At 43.8% G+C, this 23,079-nt stretch overlaps 2 protein-coding genes across 3 annotated transcripts in view; both read left to right on the top strand.

The window, feature by feature from the left end:
* The window catches only part of adss2 (adenylosuccinate synthase 2), a 612,379-nt gene that overhangs the window by 81,944 nt on the left and 507,356 nt on the right, over window positions 1-23,079 (top strand). The gene's annotated exons all lie outside the window — the stretch shown is intronic.
* Window positions 47-20,176, top strand: tfb2m (transcription factor B2, mitochondrial). 2 transcript variants are annotated; one of them, XM_078405882.1, is made up of 10 exons: window positions 49-140; window positions 2,089-2,186; window positions 5,867-6,299; window positions 6,443-6,534; window positions 8,828-8,981; window positions 13,292-13,440; window positions 13,531-13,620; window positions 13,839-13,898; window positions 14,597-14,745; window positions 19,200-20,176. In XM_078405882.1, exons 3-10 carry the CDS (start codon window positions 5,879-5,881, stop codon window positions 19,390-19,392), a joined length of 1,308 nt encoding a protein of 435 aa, XP_078262008.1. In that variant the 5' UTR covers window positions 49-140; window positions 2,089-2,186; window positions 5,867-5,878; the 3' UTR covers window positions 19,393-20,176. The 2 variants fall into 2 exon arrangements, with proteins under 2 accessions (XP_078262009.1, XP_078262008.1); XM_078405883.1 differs by lacking the exon at window positions 2,089-2,186 and having other exon boundaries at window positions 47-140.

Here is a 23,079-nt window from a genome sequence, read left to right as displayed (position 1 = left end):
CATTACGTGATCAGGTGACGTGCGCCTCCCGTTACGTCGGGTCCAATGCTACAATGGCGGCCGCCTGTGGAACGGCGCGAGGTGCGTGAGCGAGCGTCTGTGGACGTGATTCCACGCTGGGGAGATCGTGTCCTTGTCAGGTCAGAGACATAACACCTGCATTTACCCTGTTTGTCATTTGGTTATAATTCAGTAATCGCAGTGTTGCAGCATTCATTGCATGTGACACATCGTGCATCTGGCAGGCAGTTCGCACACACGTTGTGTGCTGGTGTCATAGAGTGAGTGATCCAGTGTGGAAACAGGCCCTTCGGCCCAACTTGCCCACACCGGCCAACATGTCCCAGCTACGCCAGTCTCACCTGCCCGCGTTAGGTCCATATCCCTGCAAACCTATCCAATCCATGTACTTGTCCAACTGTTTCTTAAACGTTGGGATAGTCCCAGCCTCAATTCCCTCGTCTGGCAGAAAAGAACTGCAGATGCTGGTATAAATCGAAGAATACACAGAATGCTGGAGTAACAGCGGGACTGGCAGCATCTCTGGAGAGAAGGAATGGGTGTCGTTTCGGAGGGTTGAGACCCTTTTTCAGATTGATGTTAGGGGAATGTGGGCGGGACGGAGATAGAATGTAGTCGGTATTTATTCACAAAATGCTGGAGTAACTCAGCAGGTCAGGCAGCATCTCAGGAGAGAAGGAATGGGCGACGTTTCGGGTCGAGACCCTTCTTCAGACTGATGTCGGGGGACGGGACAAAGGAAGGATATAGGTGGAGACAGGAAGATAGAGGGAGAACTGGGAAGGAGGAGGGGAAGAGAGGGACAGAGGAACTATCTAAAGTTGGAGAAGTCAATGTTCATACCACTGGGCTGCAAGCTGTCCAGGCGAAATATGAGGTGCTGTTCCTCCAATTTCTGGTGCGACTCACTGTGGCACTGGAGGAGACCCATGACAGAAAGTTCAGACTGGGAATGGGAGGGGGAGTTGAAGTGCTCAGCCACCGGGAGATCAGATTGGTTAATGCGGACTGAGCGCAGGTGTTGAGCGAAGCGATCGCCGAGCCTGCGTTTGGTTTCGCCGATGTAAATAAGTTGACGTCTGGAGCAGCGGATGCAATAGATGAGGTTGGAGGAGGTGCAGGTGAACCTCTGTCTCACTTGGAAAGACTGTTTGGGTCCATGGATGGAGTTGAGGGGGGAGGTAAAGGGACAGGTGTTGCATCTCCTGCGGTTGCTGGGGAAAGTGCCCGGGGATGGGGTGGTTTGGGTAGGAAGAGACGAGGAGGACCAGGAGTTACGGGGGGAACGGTCTGCGGAACGCAGAAAGAGGAGGGGATGGGAAGATATGGCCAGTGGTGGGGTCCCGTTGTAGGTGACGGAAATGTTCGCGGATGATTTGTTGGATAATAGCCAGGACAATAGCCTCCTCTTGAATGTCACTAAAACGAAGGAGCTGATTGTGGACTTCAGAAGGGCTAAACATCCAAGGACGTACACGCCACTGGAGATAAATGGGTCTACTGTGGATAGGGTGAGCAGTTTTAAATACTTGGGAGTCCGCATCACAGAGGATCTGACATGGGCAACGCACATTGCCGCACTGGTGGGTAAGGCAAAGCAGCGCCTTTACCACCTTAGACAGCTGAGGAAATTCAGAGTGTCTCTGAGGATCCTTCATTGCTTCTACTCTGGGGCTGTAGAGAGCATCCTGTCCGGCAACATTATAGTCTGGTTTGGGAACAGCTCTGCCCAGGACAGGATGGCCCTGCAGAGAGTAGTGCGTTCGGCAGAACGCACCATGGGAACTACACTCATCCCCCTGCAGGACCTATACATCAGGAGGTGCAGATCCAGAGCAAGCAAGATCATGAGGGACCCCTGCCACCCCAGTAACGGACTGTTCCAGATGCTACAGTCAGACAAACGCCTCCGCTGTCACGCTGTGAAAACGGAGAGGATGAGACGGAGTTTCTTCCCACAGGCCATCAGGACTGTCAACTTTTATAACTCCAGAGACTACACTATAGTAACTTATTAACTTTATTTATATGCTGTAACTGTAATTCTTTTTTGTGCACAATCCGCAGGCATTGCCACTTTCATTTCACTGCACATCGTGTATGTGTATGTGACAAATAAACTTGACTTTGACTTGACTTGGATACGCTGGCTGGTGGGAAGGAAGGTGAGAACGAGGGGGATTCTGTCCTTGTTACGAGTGGGGGGAGGGGGAGCCAAGAGCGGAGCTGCGGGATGTAGAAGAGACCCTAGTGAGAGCCTCATCTATAATGGAAGAGGGGAAGCCCCGTTTCCTGAAGAATGAGGACATCTCTGATGCCCTAGTGTGAAACACCTCATCACGGGTGCAGATGCGGCGTAGACGGAGGAAATGGGGATAGATTTTTTGCAGGAGACCGCGTGGGAAGAAGTGTAGTCCAGATAGCTGTGTGAGTCAGTGGGTTTATAGTAGAATAAGAAAATAACTGCAGATGCTGGTACAAATCGATTTATTCACAAAATGCTGGAGTAACTCAGCAGGTCAGGCAGCATCTCGGGAGAGAAGGAATGGGTGACGTTTCGGGTCGAGACCCTTCTTCAGACTGATGTCGGGGGTGGGACAAAGGAAGGATATAGGTGGAGACAGGAAGATAGAGGGAGATCTGGGAAGGAGGAGGGGAAGGGAGGGACAGAGGAGCTATCTGAAGTTGGAGAAGTCGACGTTCATACCACCGGGCCGCAAACTGCCCAGGCGATATATGAGGTGCTGCTCCTCCAATTTCCGGCGGGCCTCACTATGGCACTGGAGGAGGCCCATGACAGAGAGGTCAGACTGGGAATGGGGGGGGGGAGTTAAAGTGCTGGGCCACCGGGAGATCAGTTGCGTTAATGCGGACCGAGCGCAGGTGTTCAGCGAAGCGATCGCCGAGCCTGCGCTTGGTTTCGCCGATATAAATAAGTTGACATCTAGAGCAGCGGATGCAATAGATGAGGTTGGAGGAGGTGCAGGTGAACCTCTGTCTCACCTGGAAAGACTGTTTGGGTCCTTTGATGGAGTTGAGGGGGAGGTAAAGGGACAGGTGTCGCATCTCGTGCGGTTGCAAGGGAAAGTGCCCGGGGTTAGGGTGGTTTGGGTAGGAAGGGATGAGTGGACCAGGGAGTTGCGGAGGGAACGGTCTCTGCGGAACGCAGAGAGGGGAGGGGATGGGAAGATATGGCCAGTGGTGGGGTCCCGTTGTAGGTGACGGAAATGTTGGTGGATGATATGTTGGATCCGCTGGCTGGTGGGGTGGAAGGTGAGAACGAGGGGGATCCTGTCCTTGTTGCGAGTGGGGGGAGGGGGAGCAAGAGCGGAGCTGCGGGATGTAGAAGAGACCCTAGTGAGAGCCTCATCTATAATGGAGGAGGGGAAGCCCCGTTTTCTGAAAAACGAGGACATCTCGGAAGCCCTAGTCTGAAACACCTCATCCCGGGCGCAGATGCGGCGTAGACGGAGGAATTGGGAGTAGGGGATAGACTTTTTGCAGGGGACCGGGTGGGAAGAAGTGTAGTCCAGATAGCTGTGCGAGTCGGTGGGCTTGTAGTAAATGTCCGTCACTAGTTTTTCTCCTGTGATGGAGATGGTGAGGTCCAGAAACGGGAGGGAGATGTCGGAGAAGGTCCAGGTATATTTAAGGGCAGGATGGAAATTGGAAGTGAAGTGTATGAAGTCAGTGAGTTCTGCATGGGTACAAGAGGTAGCACCAATGCAGTCGTCGATGTAGCGGAGGTAGAGTTCGGGGATGGGGCCGGTGTACGCTCGGAACAGGGATTGTTCGACGTACCCGACAAAAAGGCAGGCATATCTAGGGCCCATGCGAGTGCCCATAGCTACGCCTCTGGTTTGGAGGAAGTGGGAGGAGTCAAAGGAGAAGTTGTTAAGGGTAAGAACCAGCTCTGCTGGGCGGAGGAGAGTGTTAGTAGATGGGGATTGGCTGGTTCTACGGTCGAGGAAGAAACAGAGGGCTTCGAGACCATCCTTGTGGGGGATGGAAGTGTAGAGTGACTGGACGGACATCCATGGTAAAGATGAGGGAGTGGGGGCCTGGGAACCGGAAGTTATCAAGATGGAGAGCGTGTGAGGTGTCTTGGACGTAGGTGGGGAGGGATTTGACATGGGGGGATAGGATGGAGTCGAGGTAGGTGGATATAAGTTCGGTGGGACATGAGCAGGCAGAGACAATGGGTCTGCCGGGACAGTTCTGTTTATGGATTTTAGGTAGGAGGTAGAATCGGGCCGTGCGGGGCTGGGGAACTATAAGTTTGGAGGCATTGAAGGGTAGATCGCCAGAAATGGTGAGGTCTGTGATGGTGCTGATGATAAAGGTCTGGTGTTTGTCGATGGGGTCATGGTCCAGGGATAAGTAGGAAGAGGTGTCTGATCTCCCGGTGGCTGAGCACTTCAACTCCCCCTCCCATTCCCAGTCTGACCTTTCTGTCATGGGTCTCCTCCAGTGCCACGGTGAGTCCCACCGGAAATTGGAGGAACAGCACCTCATATTTCGCCTGGGCAACTTGCAGCCCAGTGGTATGAACATTGACTTCTCCAACTTTAGATAGTTCCTCTGTCCCTCTCTTCCCCTCCCCCTTCCCAGATCTCCCACTGTCTTCCTGTCTCCACCTATATCCTTCCTTTGTCCCGCCCCCCTGACATCAGTCTGAAGAAGGGTCTCGACCCAAAACGTCGCCCATTCCTTCTCTCCTGAGATGCTGCCTGACCTGCTGAGTTACTCCAGCATTTTGTGAATACCTTCGATTTGTAGCAGCATCTGCAGTTATTTTCTTACACTAGAATGTAGTCAGAGACAGTAAGACTAGTGGGAGAACTGGGAAGGGGGAGGGGATGGAGAGAGAGGGAAAGCAAGGGCTATTTGAAGTTAGAGAAGTCAATCTTCATACTGCAGGGGTATGAGCTACCCAAGCGAAATTTGAGGTGCTGTTCCTCCAATTTGCACTGGGCCTCACTCTGACAGGACAGGCCCAGGCCCAGGACAGAAAGGTCAAATTGGGAATGGGAGGGGGAATTAAAAGTGTTGAGTAACTGGTAGATCAGGGAGGTTAAGGTGGACTGAGCGGAGGGGTTCAGCGAAACGATTGCCAGCCTGCGCTTGGTCTCGCCGATGTACAGAAGTTGACACTTGGAACAGCGGATACAGTAGATGAGGTTAGAGGAGGAGCAAGTGAACCTCTGCCTCACCTGAAAAGACTGTCGGGGTCCTTGGATGGAGTCGAGAGGGGAGGTAAAGGGACAGGTGTTGCATCTACTGCGGTTGCAGGGGAAAGTACCTGGGGAGGGGGTGGTTTGGGTGGGAAGGGACGAGTTGACCAGGGAGTTGCGGATGGAAAGGTCTCTGCGGAAAGCAGAAAGGGGTGGAGATGGGAAGATGTGGTGGGATCTCGTTGGAGGTGGCAAACATGTTGGAGGATTATGTGCTGTATGCGACAGCTGATGGGGTGGAAGGTGAGGGCTAAAAATTAGATCCCAGGTTAACCTATGATGAGTGTTTGTCAGCACTGGGCCAGTACTTGCTGCAATTTCGAAAAATGAAGGGGGACCTTATTGAAACATACAGAAACAAATAATGACCCCACCGATATTTACTATTTCCTTGCCTTTTTTAAAAATAATCTGTTTCTGTTCTACCCATCATCATTTAATTTCCTCACATAATCCTCTCTTTTCAATCTTATTATTATTTTGATCTGACTAAATCACATTAAAGGCATTAATCTGACTAAATAACATTAAAGGCATTATAACAGTAGAATATATAAGGATTGTTAAGGTTTTAACTAAATCTGTTTTGAGTTTCATGTTTTTCATTTCAGATCAGAACCACTATGTTGTTAAACTGTAAATCAGCATTTTACATTCTAAGGACTATGGCCTGCAGAGCCTGTGGCTGTCGACAACAAGTCCAGTATTCATTAAGATCATTTTCACATCGCGCTGGAGTTCTGCGCATTGGTTCGCCTAAACTTCAGTATCTGAACAAGTTTAAGGAATATTCGACCTATTGTGATAGAACACAGAGATATCTGTCAGCACTCTCTAGTTCGTTACTCAGGAAAGAGCAGCAGAGGCCGTTGTCCAGGTTTGACTTTCTGGATATGGAGGAAGTTGAAGAAATGATAAACAATGCAGAGAAGAGACGATGGATTAGGAGATTTATTGTCAATCCTGATTTGGCAAACTTAATTGTGGAATGCATTGACACCGATCTTTCTGAAAATAATGCAGTGATTTTTGAGTGTAATCCGGGTGAGTACGCTTTAATAGATTAGGCGTATTTGTATTTTGAACCTTGATTTCTTTACACTCAAAACTTGCAAAACTTTCCTTCCTGTTTAAAAAAAAGTATGTGTATTTTTATCTAAGTAATTCCTTGGGCTTTGTATCTGTAGGGCCTGGTGTTTTAACACGAGCATTACTGAATGGTGGAGCACAGAGGATTGTGGCTCTGGAGTGTGATAAGCAGTTTTTACCAACGTTACAGGTATTTATGTAATTGTGTATTTATGTAGTTCATTATGTAACATGATATGATACGATAGAACTTTATTTATCCCAGGAGAGAAATTGATCTGCCAACAATCATAAAACACAACAAGATACATGAAACATGAAATTAAAGTGATGAGTGGAAACTCCAGGGTTGGGGATGTGCAAAGTTTTGGGATGCGGGGAGTGGCAAGGGGGCTCAGTCTACCCCACGACAAAAGGGAGAGGAGTTGTACAGCTTGAAAGCCACGGGGGATTGTATGTGCTGCATCTTGGTGGAACCAGTCTGTTGCTGAAGGTGCTCCTCAAGTTGACCAGTGTGTCATGGAGGGAGTGAGCAGTATTGTCCAAGATGCTCTGCAGTTTGAGGAGCATCCTCCTCCCCAAGACCATCTCCAGTGAATCCGAATCCAACTCCATCCCCAGGACGGAGCCAATCTTCCTGATGAGCTTGTTCTTGGTTCTTGATCCCCCAAAATATTCCAAATGGAATTTAAAATGGAGGTTTATCCAGCCCATTAATATTATATTAGATTTCGACTGGGGAAAAAAAATCCCGTATAAAGTGCCATTGATAATGGCCCGCTTCTAATGGATGGCTTTCTCGCTGCACATGATCGATATAATGCAGAGCGCTGCTGTGAGAGCCGATCCCGGCTCCCCAGGTGAGCTGACTGATACACTTGTTAATTCTGTTGGCGTCTGCGGCCTTCACCCTGCTACCCCAGCACACGACAGCAAAGTTTTATCATCAAAGTTAGTTTTAAAGCTAAGAAATAGAGCACTTTACATCATTAATGTAGGATTTAGGGAGTATTGAGGAACAGAGTGACCTTTGATCCATAAAGTTTGCAATATAGGCAGATAGCATGATTAGGAAGAAGTACAGGATACTGGCCTTCATTAGTCGGGGCACTGAATGCTGAAGTAGGAAAAGTATGCTCCAACTTTACATTAGTTGAATACTCGTGCATTTTTGATTACTGCTATAAGATGACTGTGAAAGCATCTGAGAGGGTGCAGAGTAGATTCACCATGATGGAGTTCAGTTATGGGATGAGACAGGAGAAACTAGGTATGTTCTCTCTGGAGCTCAGGAGGTGAAGAGGATACATAATTGAGTGGTGCAGAAAGGGAAGATAGCAGGAAACTTTTCACCATAGCAGAGGTAGATAAAACTATAAGATAGATTTAACATAAGGATTCATCCAGAAAGGAATAATTACCTGGTTGAATCTGGATCACAGAGCATTTAAGAAATGTCCAGATGAACACTTGAATCACAGGCTATGGACCAAGTGCTTGGGATGGATCGGAGTGGACAAGTTGAGCCGATGGCTTGTTTCCATCATCGTACGATTGTATAGCTATCGCTCTATCTTGGCAAATAGTGCATTTTGTAGATATTACACGTCAAAGCAATGGTGTGCCAATGGAGGAGGGAATGAGTTTAGGTTGGTGGTTGGGATAACAGATGAGTGATGTGCTTTTTCATGGATGTCATCAAATTGAAGTGTTGGAGTACTTGAGCAAGTGGAGCATATTTGCTCTCTCCCAACTTGTGCATTGTATGTGGTGAAGACTTTGATGTGTCGGGCACAACAAATTGATTTATTTATCACAGGATATCCAGGCTTTAACTAACAATTGTAGACATGGTAATATGGCTGGCCCAGTTGAGTTTTTGATAAATTCTACCAAACTACTCGCCCTTTGCAGCAATGATCTTAACAGAATGATCTTAAAGTATTGAAGGATTTTGATTCCCAAAATGAATATAAATTCAGAATGACTGCATACGAATCTATTGGTTCAAATTTATACCTGTGTGATAATATCAACTTTTTAATGTGTGATACATTACATACCCATTGGGATATTAGTTGATGGCTAAAAACATTTGGATTGTCAGTTTGAATTTAAAATATTTACATGTTTAATGTAGTGTCAATGTGAACAGCTTATGTGTAGGAACAGCTTATCTTCCTTTAGGCTACAGCAGATAGAGTTAACAAATTGGATTGTTGTATTTGGCTACGACTCAATGGAAGTTATTTACAAAAGTATGAAGGATGTAAGCTGAGTAGAACAAACGGGTTCAAAATAATCTATTCCTGTTCTAATGCTCAAATATTTTGCCATCGCTCGTTTTTAGACATTTCTCTTCAATTCTGATTAAAAATTAAACGGTCGAGTTTTTGTGATTGTTCTCCATGGAGCACAATAAATGATTGTTGCATTAAAATAAGCTATTGTAACTTTATAAAATTATTGGTATGAAAATTTAGTCCCTAGAAAGACATGTGAATGGACAGTTGGAAGTGGTGCACTGTGATTTCTTCAAGCTGGATCCAATAGGTCATGGCATGATGAAACCTCCTGCCATGTTCTCTGAGAAACTCTTCGACGATCTGGGAATATCAGAGGTTGCTTGGACTGCAGGTGATTACTTGTTTATCAATTTCTGTTTGGTTAAGTCGGTTGAACAATTATTTTAAACATTTGAACCTGATCCAACAATATTGCAAAAAATATAAAAAGTAATAGCTGTTCCTTAAATTTTGCAGCTGTAATGCAATTAAAATGTCATTAGATGGCATTGAGTACTATTGTTGGCAGAAATTGGGACAGTTAAAATAGATGTGTAGACTTTTATCCAAAGAAATGGGCAATTAGCACAATGATTGTGGGTGTCAGCGTGGCGAGCAGGTTAGTATTCTTCCCTCACGTCAAAATAGAATAGCATAGCACCAGAACAGGCCCTTCGGTCCATGATATCTGTGGCAAACTTGATGCCAAATTAAATTTCTGCCTGCAAGTAATTCATTTCCCTCCATTCCCTGCACATTCATGTTCCTTTCTAAAACCCTCTTAAATACTACTATTGTATCTGCTTCCACCACCACCCCTGACAGCACATTCCAGGCATCTCCCACTCTCTGCACAAACCAAAAATGAACCCCCACATTGTTCAGATCTCTATCCTATATCACTCGATCATTAACATTTGGGCTCATGTTGTACTATTGGAGAAATCAGCTTTTGAATGAGATGTTATAGCAAGCCCTGGTTTTCCCCTCTTAAATGATCACAAGGCATTATTTCAAAGATGAGCCAGAATTATTTTCTGTCCTGACCACTGTTTATTGCTCAAAGTTCATGATTGTTATTCCTTATTTCAAATTAACTACTGGTTTTCCAAGACTAGAATAGAGTACAGTTTCAGTAGCAAGTGAGCAGCGGAAAGGAGGAGTAGTGCGGAAGATTTAAAATGCAGCTGTTGGTGTGAGGCCAGGTTAGTTTCACTTGCGAGTACCAAGGGGAGTAGCGCATGAGATTCATAAAGCAGCTGTTGGTGTCCATGGAGTAACTGCTCCCAGTGGTGTATGAAGGGAAGGCGGGCACTAGCAGAGCTGTCGTTTTGGGAGAGGCGGTATTCTGAGCTGCAAATTGTGAGGTTGTGCACATTGGCACAAATAACATTGGTAGGAAAAGCGATGAGGTCCTGCAGTGTGAATATGGGGAATTAGGCAAAAGGTTAAAAAGCAGGTTCTCTCAATTAGTCCCAGTGCACATCCTAGTGAGGTTAGGACTAGAAAGATAGGACAGGTGAATGCATGTGTGGGGAGTTAGCACTGGGGGCAGGGATTTAGAATTTTGGACCATTGGAATCTCTTCAGAGGCAGAGGTGAACAGTACAAGAGGGATGGGTTGCAACTGAACTGGAGGGGGACTAATATCATAGCGGGTAGGTTTGCAAATGGTACTCTGGAGGATTTAAACTAGTTTGGCAGGAGGATGCATTTCAATGCAGTAGTGAGGCAGATGGCAGGCTGGAAATACATAAATTGGTACTGGCTAATTCAGTTGACAGGATAGCCAGCGTGCAAGGAAAGGAGGATTGTTTAAACGGCATTTATTTTAATGAGAGAGGCCTAACGGGTAAGGCAGATAAACCTGGTGCGTGAATCCATACATATGACTGACGTAGCCATTACGGAAACCTGGCTAAGAGAGGAGCAGGATTGGCAGCTTAATGTTCCAGGGTACAGGTGCTACCGGTGAGATAGAAGTGGGGTGGTAAGAGAGGGGGCTGTGTGGAGGGAGGTTGCTTTACTGATTAAAAAGAACATCGCGGCAGTAGTCCAAGATGACGTTACTGAAGGGTCGTCCAATTATGCTAAATGGATGAAGCGAAGAAATATAAAGGGGAAGATCACATTGTTTGGATTGTATTCTTGACCTCCAAATAGTAGATGGGAATTGGAAGAACAAATATGGCAAGAGATTACAGACGAGTGAACTAATAGAACTATCATACTTGGATTTTAACGTTTCCAATATAGAGCTGCAATAGTGCCAAAGGTTTAGGTGGGGGTGAATTTGTGAAGAATGTTTAGGAAAGTTTCCTTAGGCAATCAGTAGAGGGCCCTACAAGGGAAAGGGCAAAGCTTAGCCTACTCTTAGGGAATTGGGCAGGGTAGGTGACGGAAGTTTCAGTGGGGGAGCACTTTGCGACCAACGACCACAGTTCTATTAGCTATAAAGTAGTTATGAAGAAGGACAGAGCAGGTCTACAAGTTAAAGTACGAACCTGGGGCAAGGCCAACTTGGTATTAGACAAAATGTTGCAAAAGTTTAGTTTAGTGATACAGCACGGAAACATGCCCTTCGGCCCATCGAGTCCATGCTGACCAGCAATCCCCGCACACTAACAATGTCCTACACACACCAGGGACAATTTACAATTTTACCAAGCGAATTAGCTGACAAACCTGTATGTCTTTGGAGCATGGGTCACGGGGAAAATGTACTGACTCCATACAGACAGCACCTGTAGTCTCTGTAAAACCCATGTCTCTGGCGCTATAAGGTAACAACTCGACCACTGCACCCTCCTGTTGCCCACGAGTTGATTGAAGTAGGTTGTTTGCGGGTGATGGGAAAGTAGAATTACTTTATAAGTGTGATGGTGAGAGTTCAAGATAGGCATGTCCCTATTAGAGGGAAGGGCAAAGCAGGTGGGAGTAAGGAACCCTGGATGATGAGGATAATTGAGACTCAGGAAAAGGGGTGGTATGGGTCAATTAGGCAGCTGGGATCAAATGTATCCCTAGAGAAAAACAGGATTGTGGAGCACAGTTAAGAACAATGTCAGAGGGCAGAAAAGGGGCATGAGATAGCTCTGGTAGATATGATTAAGAAGAATCCAAAGAGATTAGTGTAGTATATCGTGGAGGGAATAGTTAACTAGAGAGAGATTAGGGCCTCTCAGAAACCAAAGTGGTCATTTATGTGTGGATCTGCATGACATAATCAAGTTTCTTAATTAATATTTTTCCTCTTTTTAACCGTGGAGAAAGATATGAAGACAAGGAAACTTGGGAAACTTAGTGGCAATGTCACAAGGACAGTCCGTTTTAGATTCGAGGAGGTGATAGGTGTCCTAAAATATATGAATATAGAGCAATTTCCTGGGCCTGATCCAGTTCATTGTGAGGAAATAGAGGGAAAATTGTAGGTCCTGGCTGAGATCTGTGAATTATCTGTGAAATTGGAGGAACAGCACCTCATATTTCGCCTGGGCAGCTTGCAGCCCAGTGGTATGAACATCAACTTCTCCAACTTTAGATAGTTCCTCTGTCCCTCTCTTCCCCTCCTCCTTCCCAGATCTCCCTCTATCTTCCTGTCTCCACCTATATCCTTCCTTTGTCCCGCCCCTCTGACATCAGTCTGAAGAAGGGTCTCGACCATTCCTTCTCTCCCGAGATGCTGCCTGACCTGCTGAGTTACTCCAGCATTTTGTGAATAAATACCTTTGATTTGTACCAGCATCTGCAGTTATTTTCTTATACTATATATATTATTCACCAGCAAGGGAACTGGGTGTAGAAGTTGGAACATCATGGTATGGTTTTACAAGACACTGTTGAGGCCACATTTTGAGTATTGTCTTCAGTTTTGATTACCCCGCTTGGGAAAGATGTCATTAAGTTGGAAAGAGTGTAGAGAAATGTTACAAAGATGTTGCCAGGACAAGAGATCCTGAGCTTTTAGGGAGACGTTAGGCAGACGGGAACTTTATTCCTTGGAGTGCAGGATGTTGGGGAATGATCTGATGGAGGTGTATAAAATCATGAGGGAAGTAGATAGGGCGAATGCCCATTCTTTTTCTTTCTCAGAATATGGGAGCATAGATTTATGGTGAGAGGGAAAAGATTTAATGGGAATCTGGGAGGCAACTTTCTCACATGGAGAGTGATGGGCGTATGGAACGAACTGCCAGAGCAAGAAGTTGAGGCAGGTACAATAACAACATTTAAAAGATTTTGGACAGCTACAAGGACAGGAAAAGTTTAGAGGAATACGAGCCAAATACCGTCAAATGGGACTTCGTGGAGGGGAATCTTGTTTGGCATGAACGAGCTGGACTGAAAAGTCTCTTTCCCTGCTACATAACTCGATTCTATAAATCAAAAATTATTTGATTGAGTATGAAAGGTGCCTAAATGTTTTGTATAGTAGTGCCAAAACATCCTTGCTCTGAAATGTTGTCCCGTGACTAATGAATGCAAGCATTCCCCTTACCGTCTGAACTACCTCAACTACCTGTGCTGTTGCCTTCAGGATTCTTTGGACAGGTCGAGTAGTTTTAGCTGGATGACACGGGTAGATTCTGATATCTTGTACAGCCTAATAGTTAAAATCTCTTTGTAAATATTGCTGATCTAAGAAATTTCATTCTCTCCTAGATCCTCCTATTAAACTTGTTGGAATCTTTCCACAAAAAAATGAACGTAACATGCTTTGGAAGCTTGTTTATGCTTTGTTTGAACGGATTTCAGTTTTTCATTATGGGAGAATAGAGATCAACATGTTCATAAGTGAGAAAGAATACACGGTATGTTTAGAGATTGGTTTGAAATGTTGACCTGCATATTGTGTTTAATTTTGTTACGAAAATTGAATACTTTTATTCGTTCACCTGTAGAAACTGACGGCGGAGCCTGGTAACCTGCAGCACTATCAGGCCTTGGTTGCATTGTGGCAGATGGCTTGTGACATAGAGTTGTTACACAAGGTCAGAATTTTTACTTTTCAATATCATGATTGTAAAATTACTTGTATGCATGTATTTTTGTACTTCTAAAATTGCCTGGTATTTTTACCTTTATCTCCATTTGAAGAGTATACCATGTGTTTCCAATGTAATTGATCATGGTTGATTTTGAGCAAAGTGTTTACAACAACAGTGATCTTTACCTTGATATGACTTATAAACGAATATTTCTGCCTCAGGAACCTTGGTCATCTTTTGCTACAAATTCTAAAAATGGTGGATATGTAAAACAAGGCAAGGTAAGCTTTTAGTTTAACTTTAGTGTTATGAAGTGTAATTATTTAAACTGAACAATGAACAACTTGTTCATTAAAATGAACAACGTGTTCATTAAAATGAACAACGTGTTCATTGTTTAGAACGGTTAGAAAGAGTCCTGACAAGGTAGACAGATCCCGTTTCTCCTGGCTGGAGGATCATAATCTCAGGAAAATTGAGAGTTTCTTCTTCCCCGAGAGACAAATAATTATTGACTATGTTTTTGGTTTTTGGACATTGAGAAGTTTTTGGCATGAGGGGAAATCCATGTGATCAGGGAGAGTTTGTAAAGGCTCCACGGCAGCAGCACTGGATATCAATATCATAGCTTGGTCACTGGATTGTGGCAGTAGCCCAATCTGCTGCGTCGCTGTGCTGCCTTTTCATTGCCACCCTTTTAATTTTCTTTGCCAACATTATTCGGATTTCCAGAGCGCTTACCATCTGTTTCTGCTTAGATTTTCAGCTCCCTTATGGTTGTGTGTTTACTGCTTCAATTTGTTTGAAGGATATACAATGCCCATGTAATTTTCTATTTATATTATGAAATGGTCTTCGTTTTTGTACATTGAAAGTTGTTGAAAGCAATTTTTTCTGATCTATGTGACTTAACTCTACAGTATCTGTTTTTGTATATTTAAAAAATAAGCTTCATAACTCACCCGTATCCCTTGAACAGGTGACAAATGACCATTTGTGTCTTGTGCGACTGACACCACGCAAAGACTTATTCAACCAGACTTTAACAGCTGCCAATTCGGCCACACTGATATTGATGATGCAGCAGTGCCTTGCAAAACGAAGAGCAAAGCTGATTGATAAATTGGAGTAAGTATACCCTCTGAATTAGATCTTTTGTTATGGTTGGGTAAATGGTGGGATTAGAATATCAAAGGTTTCTGGGTTCAGTGATTCAACCGTTGATTAAGATCAGTGAATTTCACTTGTACAATTAGAAATATAGAAAAATAGGTAATGGACAATAGGTGCAGGAGTAGGCCATTCGGCCCTTCGAGCCAGCACCGCCATTCAATATGATCATGGCTGATCATCTAAAATCAGTACCCCGATCCTGCTTTTTCCTCATACCCCCGTGATTCCTTTAGCCCTAAAAGCTAAATCTACCTCTCCCTTGAAAACATCCAGTGAATTGGCCTCCACTGCCTTCTGTGGCAGAGAATTCCACAGATTCCCAACTCTGGGTGGAAAAGTTTTTCCTCATCTCAGTCCTAAATGGCCGACCCCTTACTCTTAAACTGTGACCCCTGGTTCTGCACTCCCCCAACATCGGGGACATATTTCCTGCATCTAGCCTGTCCAATCCTTTAAGAATTTCATTTGTTTCTATAAGATCCACTCTCATCCTTCTAAATTCCAGTCAATACAAGCCCAGTCGACCCATTCATCACATGTCAGTCCCGCCACCCCGGGAATTGACTTGGTGAACCTACGCTGCTCTCCCTCAATAGCAGTAATGTCCTTCCTCAAATTAGGAGATCAGAATTGCACACAATACGCCAGGTGTGGTCTCACTAGGGTCCTGTACAACTGCAGTAGGGCCTCCTTGCTCCTAAACTCAAATCCTCTTGCTATGAAGGCCAACATGCCATTAGCTTTCATTGCCTGCTGTACCTGAATGCTTACTTTCAGTGACTGATGTACAGGCACACCCAGGTTTCGTTGCGACTCCCCTTTTCCAAATCTGACAGCATTCAGTTAATAATCTGCCTTCCTGTTCTTGCAACCATAGTGGATAACCTCACATTTATCCACATTATATTGCATCTGCCATGCATCTGCCCACTCACCCAACCTATCCAAGTCACCCTGCAACCTCATAGCATCCTCCTCGCAGGTCACATTGCCACCCAGCTGTGTGTCGTCTGCAAACATGGAGATGTGACATTTAATTCCCTCGTCTAAATCGTTTATATATATATTGTAAATTACTGGGGTCCCAGCACCGAGCCTTGCGGCACCCCTCTAGACACTGCCGGCCATTCTGAAAGAGTAGCTAATTCCTACTCTTTGCTTCCTGTCTGCCAACTAGTTCTCTATCCATGTCAATACCCTACCCCCAATACCATGTGCTCTAATTTTGCACACTAATCTCTTTGTGTGGAACCTTGTCAAAGGCTTTTTGAAAGTTCAGATACACCACGTCCACTGGCTCTCCCTTATCCATTCTACTTGTTATATCCTCAAAAAATTCCAAGCATGATTTCCCCTTAATAAATCCATGCTGACTTTGACCAGTCTTGTCACTGCTTTCCAAATGCACTGCTATTACATCTTTAATAATCGACTCAAGCAACTTCCCCACTACCGATGTAAGGCTAACTGGTCTATAATTCCCGGTTTTCTCTCTCCCTCCATTCTTAAAAAGTGGAGTTACATTAGCTACCCTCCAGTCCGCAGGAACTGATCCAGAATCGAGAGAACATTGGAAAATGATCACCAATGTATCCACGATTTCTAGGGCTACCTCCTTGAGTACTCTGGGATGCAGACCATCAGGCCCCGGGGGTTTATCTGCCTTCAGTCCCAACAGTTTACCTAACACTATTTCCTGGCTAATGTGGATTCCCTTCAGTTCCTCCCTCCCACTAGATCCTCGGTCCCCTAGTATTTCTGGGAGATTGTTTACGTCTTCCTTGGTGAAGACAGAACCAAAGTACTCGTTTAACTGTTCTGCCATTTCCCTTGTTTCCCATTATAAATTCACCTATCTCTGAGTGTAAGGGACCTACATTTGTCTTCACTGATCTTTTCTTTTTTACATATCTAAAGAAGCTTTTTTGGTCAGTTTTTATATTCCCCGCACGCTTTCTTTCATGCTCTTCCCCCCACCCCCCTTTAATTAACCCCTTTGTCCTCTGTTCAATTCTAATTTTCTCCCAGTCCTCCGGTTTGCTGCTTCTTCTGGCCAATTGATATGCCTCTTTCTTCACTTTCCTTAATTTCCCTCATTAGCCACGGTTGAGCCACCTTTCTCCTTTTATTTTTTATCAGAAATGTAGAATTAATAAAGTGATAATTTTCAACACTTGGGGAGACAGTGGACCATGCCACTAAATACTTTGCTGGCATACTTTCTCTCTTCCCAGCAATGTTTATGAAATGAATGAATGAGTTTATTGGCCAAGTATGTACACATACAATGAATGTGCCTTGGTGCTCCGCTCGCAAGTAACAACATGAACATATAGTAAACAATTAAGAATAAAGCATAAAATAATAAGAATACAACATTACAGTTTAAACATGAGAGTGAAATAAATCAGAGCAAAAAGAGGCTACAGACTTTTGGTTATTGAGTAGAGCTACCACTCGTGGAAAAAAAGCTGTTTTTTGTCTGGCTGTGGCTGCTTTGACAGTCCGTAGTCGCCTTCCAGAGGGAAGTGCTTCAAAGAGTTTGTGGCCAGGGTGAGAGGTAGGAGATGATCTTACCCGCTCGCTTCCTGGCCCTTGCAGTGTACAATTCGTCAATGGGGGAAAGGTTGCAGCCAACAACCTTCTCAGCTGATGGAACAATTCATTGCAGCCTCCGGATGTTGTGTTTGGTGGCTGAGCCAAACCAGACCATGATGGAAAAGGTGAGGACGGACTGTATGATGGCAGTATACAATTGGACCATCATTGCCTGTGGCAGATTGTGTTTCCTCAGCTGCCGCAGGAAGTACATCCTCTGTTGGGCCTTTTTGACTGTGGAGTCGATGGTGGCCCCCCATTTAAGGTCCTTGGAGATGATGGTTCCAAGGAACTTAAATGACTCCACAGATGTGACTGTGGTGTTGTTGATGGTGACTGGTGATTTTTTGCAAGCCCATCTAAACTGAAGAAGAGCCATTAGCTGAGAACTTGCTCCTCAGCTTCTCAGTGTACCTTTCCATGGCAGCTCTGATTCCTCTTCTTAGCTTGTACTTGGCCTGCCTGTAGAGGTCTGCATCCCCGCTCCTGTAGGCCTCATCTTTTGACTGGTGGAGCTGTCTGTTCAGCTGTGAACCAGGACATGTCATTTATGAAAGATCAAGCTTTCCAAATGAAACATGGTCAGGTCTCACTTGCCATTTTCCACAGGCTAAAAATGAGTCTAGTTAAATATATTGTCACGTGGGCAAGTACGAACATGCACAGGTACAGTGAAAATTTTGCTTGCAACAACATCACAGGGCACAGACTCAGATAACGCACAAAACATGAACTGTGCAAGACAATGAAAAAGACTGCAAAAAAAACCTTGGCATTCACTTGAAAAAACAAGGTAGTGCAAGAGGTGGTCGTTACTGTCCTGTTGCTGAGGAAGAATTAAGGTTGTGCAGGTTTGTTCAAAAACACGATAGTTGCAGGAAGGAGCTGTTGCTGAACCTGGTAGCATAGAACTTCAGGCTTCTGTACCTCCTGACCTGTAGCAAAGAAAGGGCCTGGCATGGATGGTAGGGATCTTTGATGATGCTGCTGCTTTGAGGTTTTCAATCGTCGAGATGGCTATACCCATGATGGTGGACCAGACGGAGTTCACTGCTCTCTGCAGCCTCTTTGCTTTCCCTGCACTGGATCCCTATACAAGGCCATGATACAGCCAGTCAGGATACCCTCTACAGTTCATCTGTAGAAGTTTGTTAGGGTCTTTGGTTGCAAACCAAATCACTTTAAACTTCTCATTAACTAGTGATGCTGAAGCTCGTTCTTCATAACTACATCTTTGTGTTTGTGCTGGACCAGGTCATCCAAGATGTTAAACCCCCTCCCCCACCCACAGGAATTTGAAACTGCTGCATCCTACAATGATTTCTTTTGTAATTATCATTTTACACTTTTTTTCAGATACCCAGACTTTATTTTACCATAATTCGCACAGAAATGTTGCCTTAAAATTACTAAATAATTTGCCACGTACGTTTGATTAATACTGACCATGTTAACAATTTCATTAATATTTATATTACCACTATCATTCTGTTAATAAAAATATTTCCTTTTCATATGGGTTGCCATATCTTCTCTAAATGCCTTTTAGCTATTATAGACAACCTTTTTTTTCGCATTTTATATAATTTTTCTGAGCCTTTGTACCCAGTACGACTGTCAACGCTTTCTAAGGCTCCAGCATTTTATTTTCCTACATATTTTTAAAGCAGAGTATGGCCACATCTTGTCGAAAGCTGGAAGGGATGTTACTACTTCTGTACCATTAACTTATTTAGGATGGATAATATATTGTTTGTGATTTATCAAATGTGTCAATTGTCCTTGTAGTTATTTTTCTGTATCATTGATAGGTCTTGGTGCCCTGGAGGTGGAGCCAAGTTACTGATGGAGCTAGATTTACCAGAAGATGTATTGACAGGCCATGTGTTTCCAGAGGAATACAAACAACTTTTTGAAGCAATGGAGCACTCTCGGGATTTCAGTCAAAGCTGGTTATATGAGGAAGTCTTGGAGAATGCCAGTACTACTGTGAGGCACATTTGAATGTATAACTTCAAGGAAATAAAATTGTCCTGCTTCTGAGAGTGCTATGTGACTGACACATGCAACTTCCCACAGGCAATCACTTCCAAGACACTGAACACTTTCAAGTGCTTTTATGTATTGCCTAAAGCATTATGTCATTCTCCTTCGTTGCGTCTGTCAGTGGAACCTTCATGTTATTTTCACTCCATATTGTAAGCCATACTAATCAATGTTTCCTTATTGATATTGGAAGTAAACTGTTGCTCTTAAAATAGGTAATTTGTATGGTTCTTTTCATGTGAGAATTTGGTTGACATGAGATTGGACATAACAGCAAAGAATTCGGGTACGACGCAACAAAAAATGCAGTGATATGTTCAAATGTGAAATTTTCTTCAAATGGTTTTTTAATTGGAATAATGTTGAATTTAATAGAACTTCTGATAGAATTATTTTGGGTCACCAGTGAGTATTTTAAATTACATCTGTTTAAACTTTTAAGATGGTATGTTGAAGAAGGCACGATGGACTGCAGATACTGGAATCCAAATGAAGGATCTTGACCAAAGAAATCTCCCGTTTCCTTCCACAAATGCTGCCTGACCTGCTGAATTCCTCCAGCAGTTTTTTTATTGTGTTGATGAGTGCATTCTCATGATAATAAAAGGTTAAATGCCTCTGGAACAAGAAGGTCTTAACAGAGCTACTAGGTTATTCTGCTATTGCAACAGAAGGAATAATGGATAATAAATTCAGACGGTGTAAGAACCAAATCAACAATTCAATAGTGGTGCATTTTTTTACTGATGGAGTTGGTTTGCAGATGTCACTTTGTTTCTAACTTTCGTCGTGCATATGTAACAACAGTGAAAACTGTTGTAGTAGTTTGGCATGACTGCTTGACTGCTATATAAGTAAATGTGTTGAAAATTGAGTTTTCTGTCACTTTCAGCTATAGTTTTCATTTCTGGTTTTAACTTTTTAGGTTCTTGGAATACATTGATTTTGTTAGAATTTGCTTTTATGCATAGGACAGTACATCACACGAATAGGCCCTTTGGACCACGCCAAATATGATGCCAAATTAAACTAATCTCCTCTGCCTGTGTGTGATCCATATCCCTCCATTCCTTGCATATCCATGTGCCTATCTAAAGACCTTTTAAATGCCATTATTTTATCTGCCTCCACCATTACCCTTGGCAGTGTTCCAGGCATGCTCCAGGTTATGCTATCTCTCATGCCATTAGGGGGCTAGTGGAATCAAGGGATATGGGGAGAAGGCAGGCAAAGGTTATTGATTGGGGACGATCAGCCATGATCACAATGAATGGTGGTGCTGGCTCGAAGGGCCGAATGGCCTCCTCCTGCACCTATTTTCTATGTTTCTACTTCAATCCTAAATGGCCTATCCCTTCTTTTGAGACTGACAATTAGTTCTGGACATCTCAGCTGAAGGAAAATCCTCCCTAAATCTGTTCTGTGTCTAAGAATTATGTAAGTTTCAATGTGGCCATCTCACATTGTAAATGGGAGAGAATGAATAAAGATAAGTCTGGACTTTGGTGGAAGGTATTAATTTGAGATAAGGCAGATTACAGCATTATAAAATGGGAACCAGTGAAAGTAAATTGGGAGTAGTTGCTATTGGGCAAGTATACAAGTGTGTAGTGTTGCACTTTGGGAGATCGAATGTAAGGGAAAAGTAAAGAGTTAATGGCAAGAGGACTGATTAGGGATTGTTAGTATGGCTCTGTGCATGAGAAATCGTGTCTCACCAATCTGAGTTCTTTTGAAAAGGTGACTAGGAGGATTGATGAGGGTCGTGCAGTAGACGTTTGTATATAGGCATTTTCAAGGCTTTTGATAAGGCATCACATCATCTTTAGACATGCAACCAGGCCCTTCGGCCCAACTCATCCATGTCAAACAAGATGTCCCATTCGCTCGTGTTTGGGCCATTATCCATCTCAACCTTTCTTAGCCATGTACCTGTCCAAATGTTTTTTAAATGCTGTTATCTACATGCCTCAACTAATCCCTCTGGCAAAAAATTGCCTCTCAGGTTCCTATTAAGTCTTTCCTCTCTCAACTTAAACCTATGTCTTCTAGTTCTTGATTCCTTTACACAGGGTGAATTCCCAATCTATTCCTACATTATTTTGTACACCACCGTGAGATCATCCTTCAGCCTCGTGCACCAAGGAATAAAGTCCTAGCCTGCCCAATCACTTCCTATATTTCTGGCCTTCGAGTCCTGGCGACACACTCATAAATCTCTGCATTCTTTCCATCTCAACGACCTCTTTTCTACACTGGCATGACCAAAACTGAATACAATGCTCCAAATATGGATCCACCAACATCTTGTACAACTGTAATATAACATCCCAACTTCTGTACATCAATTCCCTGGCTAATTGAGGCCAGCATGCCAAAAGCTGCCTTCACCTCCCTATCTACCCGTGATGCTACTTTCAGGGAACTATGTACTTGTACTACTCTCTGTTCTACAACATTCCCCAGGGCCCTACTATTCATTGTGAAGGTCCTGCCCTGCTTGACTTCCCAAAATACAACACACTGCACTTATCTGAATTAAATTCCATTAGCAATTTTTCCACCCATTTGCCCAGCTAATCAAGATCCTGCTGTAATTCTTGATAACTATCTGCACTGTCTACGATACTACCTGTTTTAGTGTCATCTGCAAATTCGCTAATAATGCCTTGATGGTTTCATCCAAATCATTGATATAGCTACAAACAGCAATGGGTCCAGCACCAATCTTTGTTGCACACCACTGGTCACAGGCCTCCAGTCTCATAAACAGCCTTCCACCACCACCCTCTTCCCTACCATTCAGACAATTCTCAATTCAGTTAGCTAGCCCTCCCTTGCTTTACAACCTTCCAAAGCAGCCTATCATGTGGAACCTAATCAAAGTACACATAACCACATCTTTGGCCCTGTCCTCATCAACTTTCTTGATTACTTAAAAAAAACAATCAAATTCATGAGATGTTTATGAATCCTCTCCAGTAACCTTCCTACCACAGATCTACTGGTCTACAGTTCTCAGATTTTTCTTTGTATCCTTACTTAAATAGAGAAAACATTAGCAACCCCCAGTCTTCCAACACCTCTCCCATGTCTACCAATGATTGGTATATATCTCAAACATTGCTCCTGCAATTTCGCCTTCAATCTTCCCACAGTGTCCTTGGATATATCTGATTAGGCTTCAGTGATTTATCTATCTTCATTAGACTTCCAGCAACACCGAGACATCTCCATTAATGTTCGAAAGTTCCTTCGCTTTATGCCTTTCTCTTCAGTAAGGGAAGAAATGTTCATTGAGGACCATGCCCATCTACTGACGCTCCACACATAGATCGAAGGTATTTATTCACAAAATGCTTGAGTAACTCAGCAGGTCTTCAGTCTGAAGAGGGGTCTCGACCCGAAACGTCGCCCATTCCTTCTCTCCTGAGATGCTGCCTGACCTGCTGAGTTACTCAAGCATTTTGTGAATAAATACCTTCGATTTGTACCAGCATCTGTAGTTATTTTCATACTCCACACAGAGATGATCACTGGTTTGTAAGGTTAACTTTTGTCTCTATAGTTATGCTTTATCCCTTAATATACTTACAAAATCTCTGGATTCTGCTTGATCTTATCTGCCAGAGTTATCTCATGTCC

This window comes from Rhinoraja longicauda, chromosome 9 (genome assembly GCF_053455715.1).
Source record: "Rhinoraja longicauda isolate Sanriku21f chromosome 9, sRhiLon1.1, whole genome shotgun sequence".
NCBI classification, from domain to species: Eukaryota; Metazoa; Chordata; class Chondrichthyes; order Rajiformes; family Arhynchobatidae; genus Rhinoraja; species Rhinoraja longicauda.
Note: the sequence above shows the minus strand (reverse complement) of the source record. Positions and strands in the feature narration are given on the sequence as shown.

What these genes read in the sequence shown, in the direction of transcription:
- tfb2m (XM_078405883.1), top strand. Translation starts at nt 5,879, where the DNA reads ATGTTGTTAAACTGTAAATCAGCATTTTACATTCTAAGGACTATGGCC. An exon ending in ACATAGAGTTGTTACACAAG is followed by an intron (nt 13,621 to 13,838) that starts GTCAGAATTTTT and finishes TTTCTGCCTCAG; the next exon opens with GAACCTTGGTCATCTTTTGC. An exon ending in GATATGTAAAACAAGGCAAG is followed by an intron (nt 13,899 to 14,596) that starts GTAAGCTTTTAG and finishes TCCCTTGAACAG; the next exon opens with GTGACAAATGACCATTTGTG.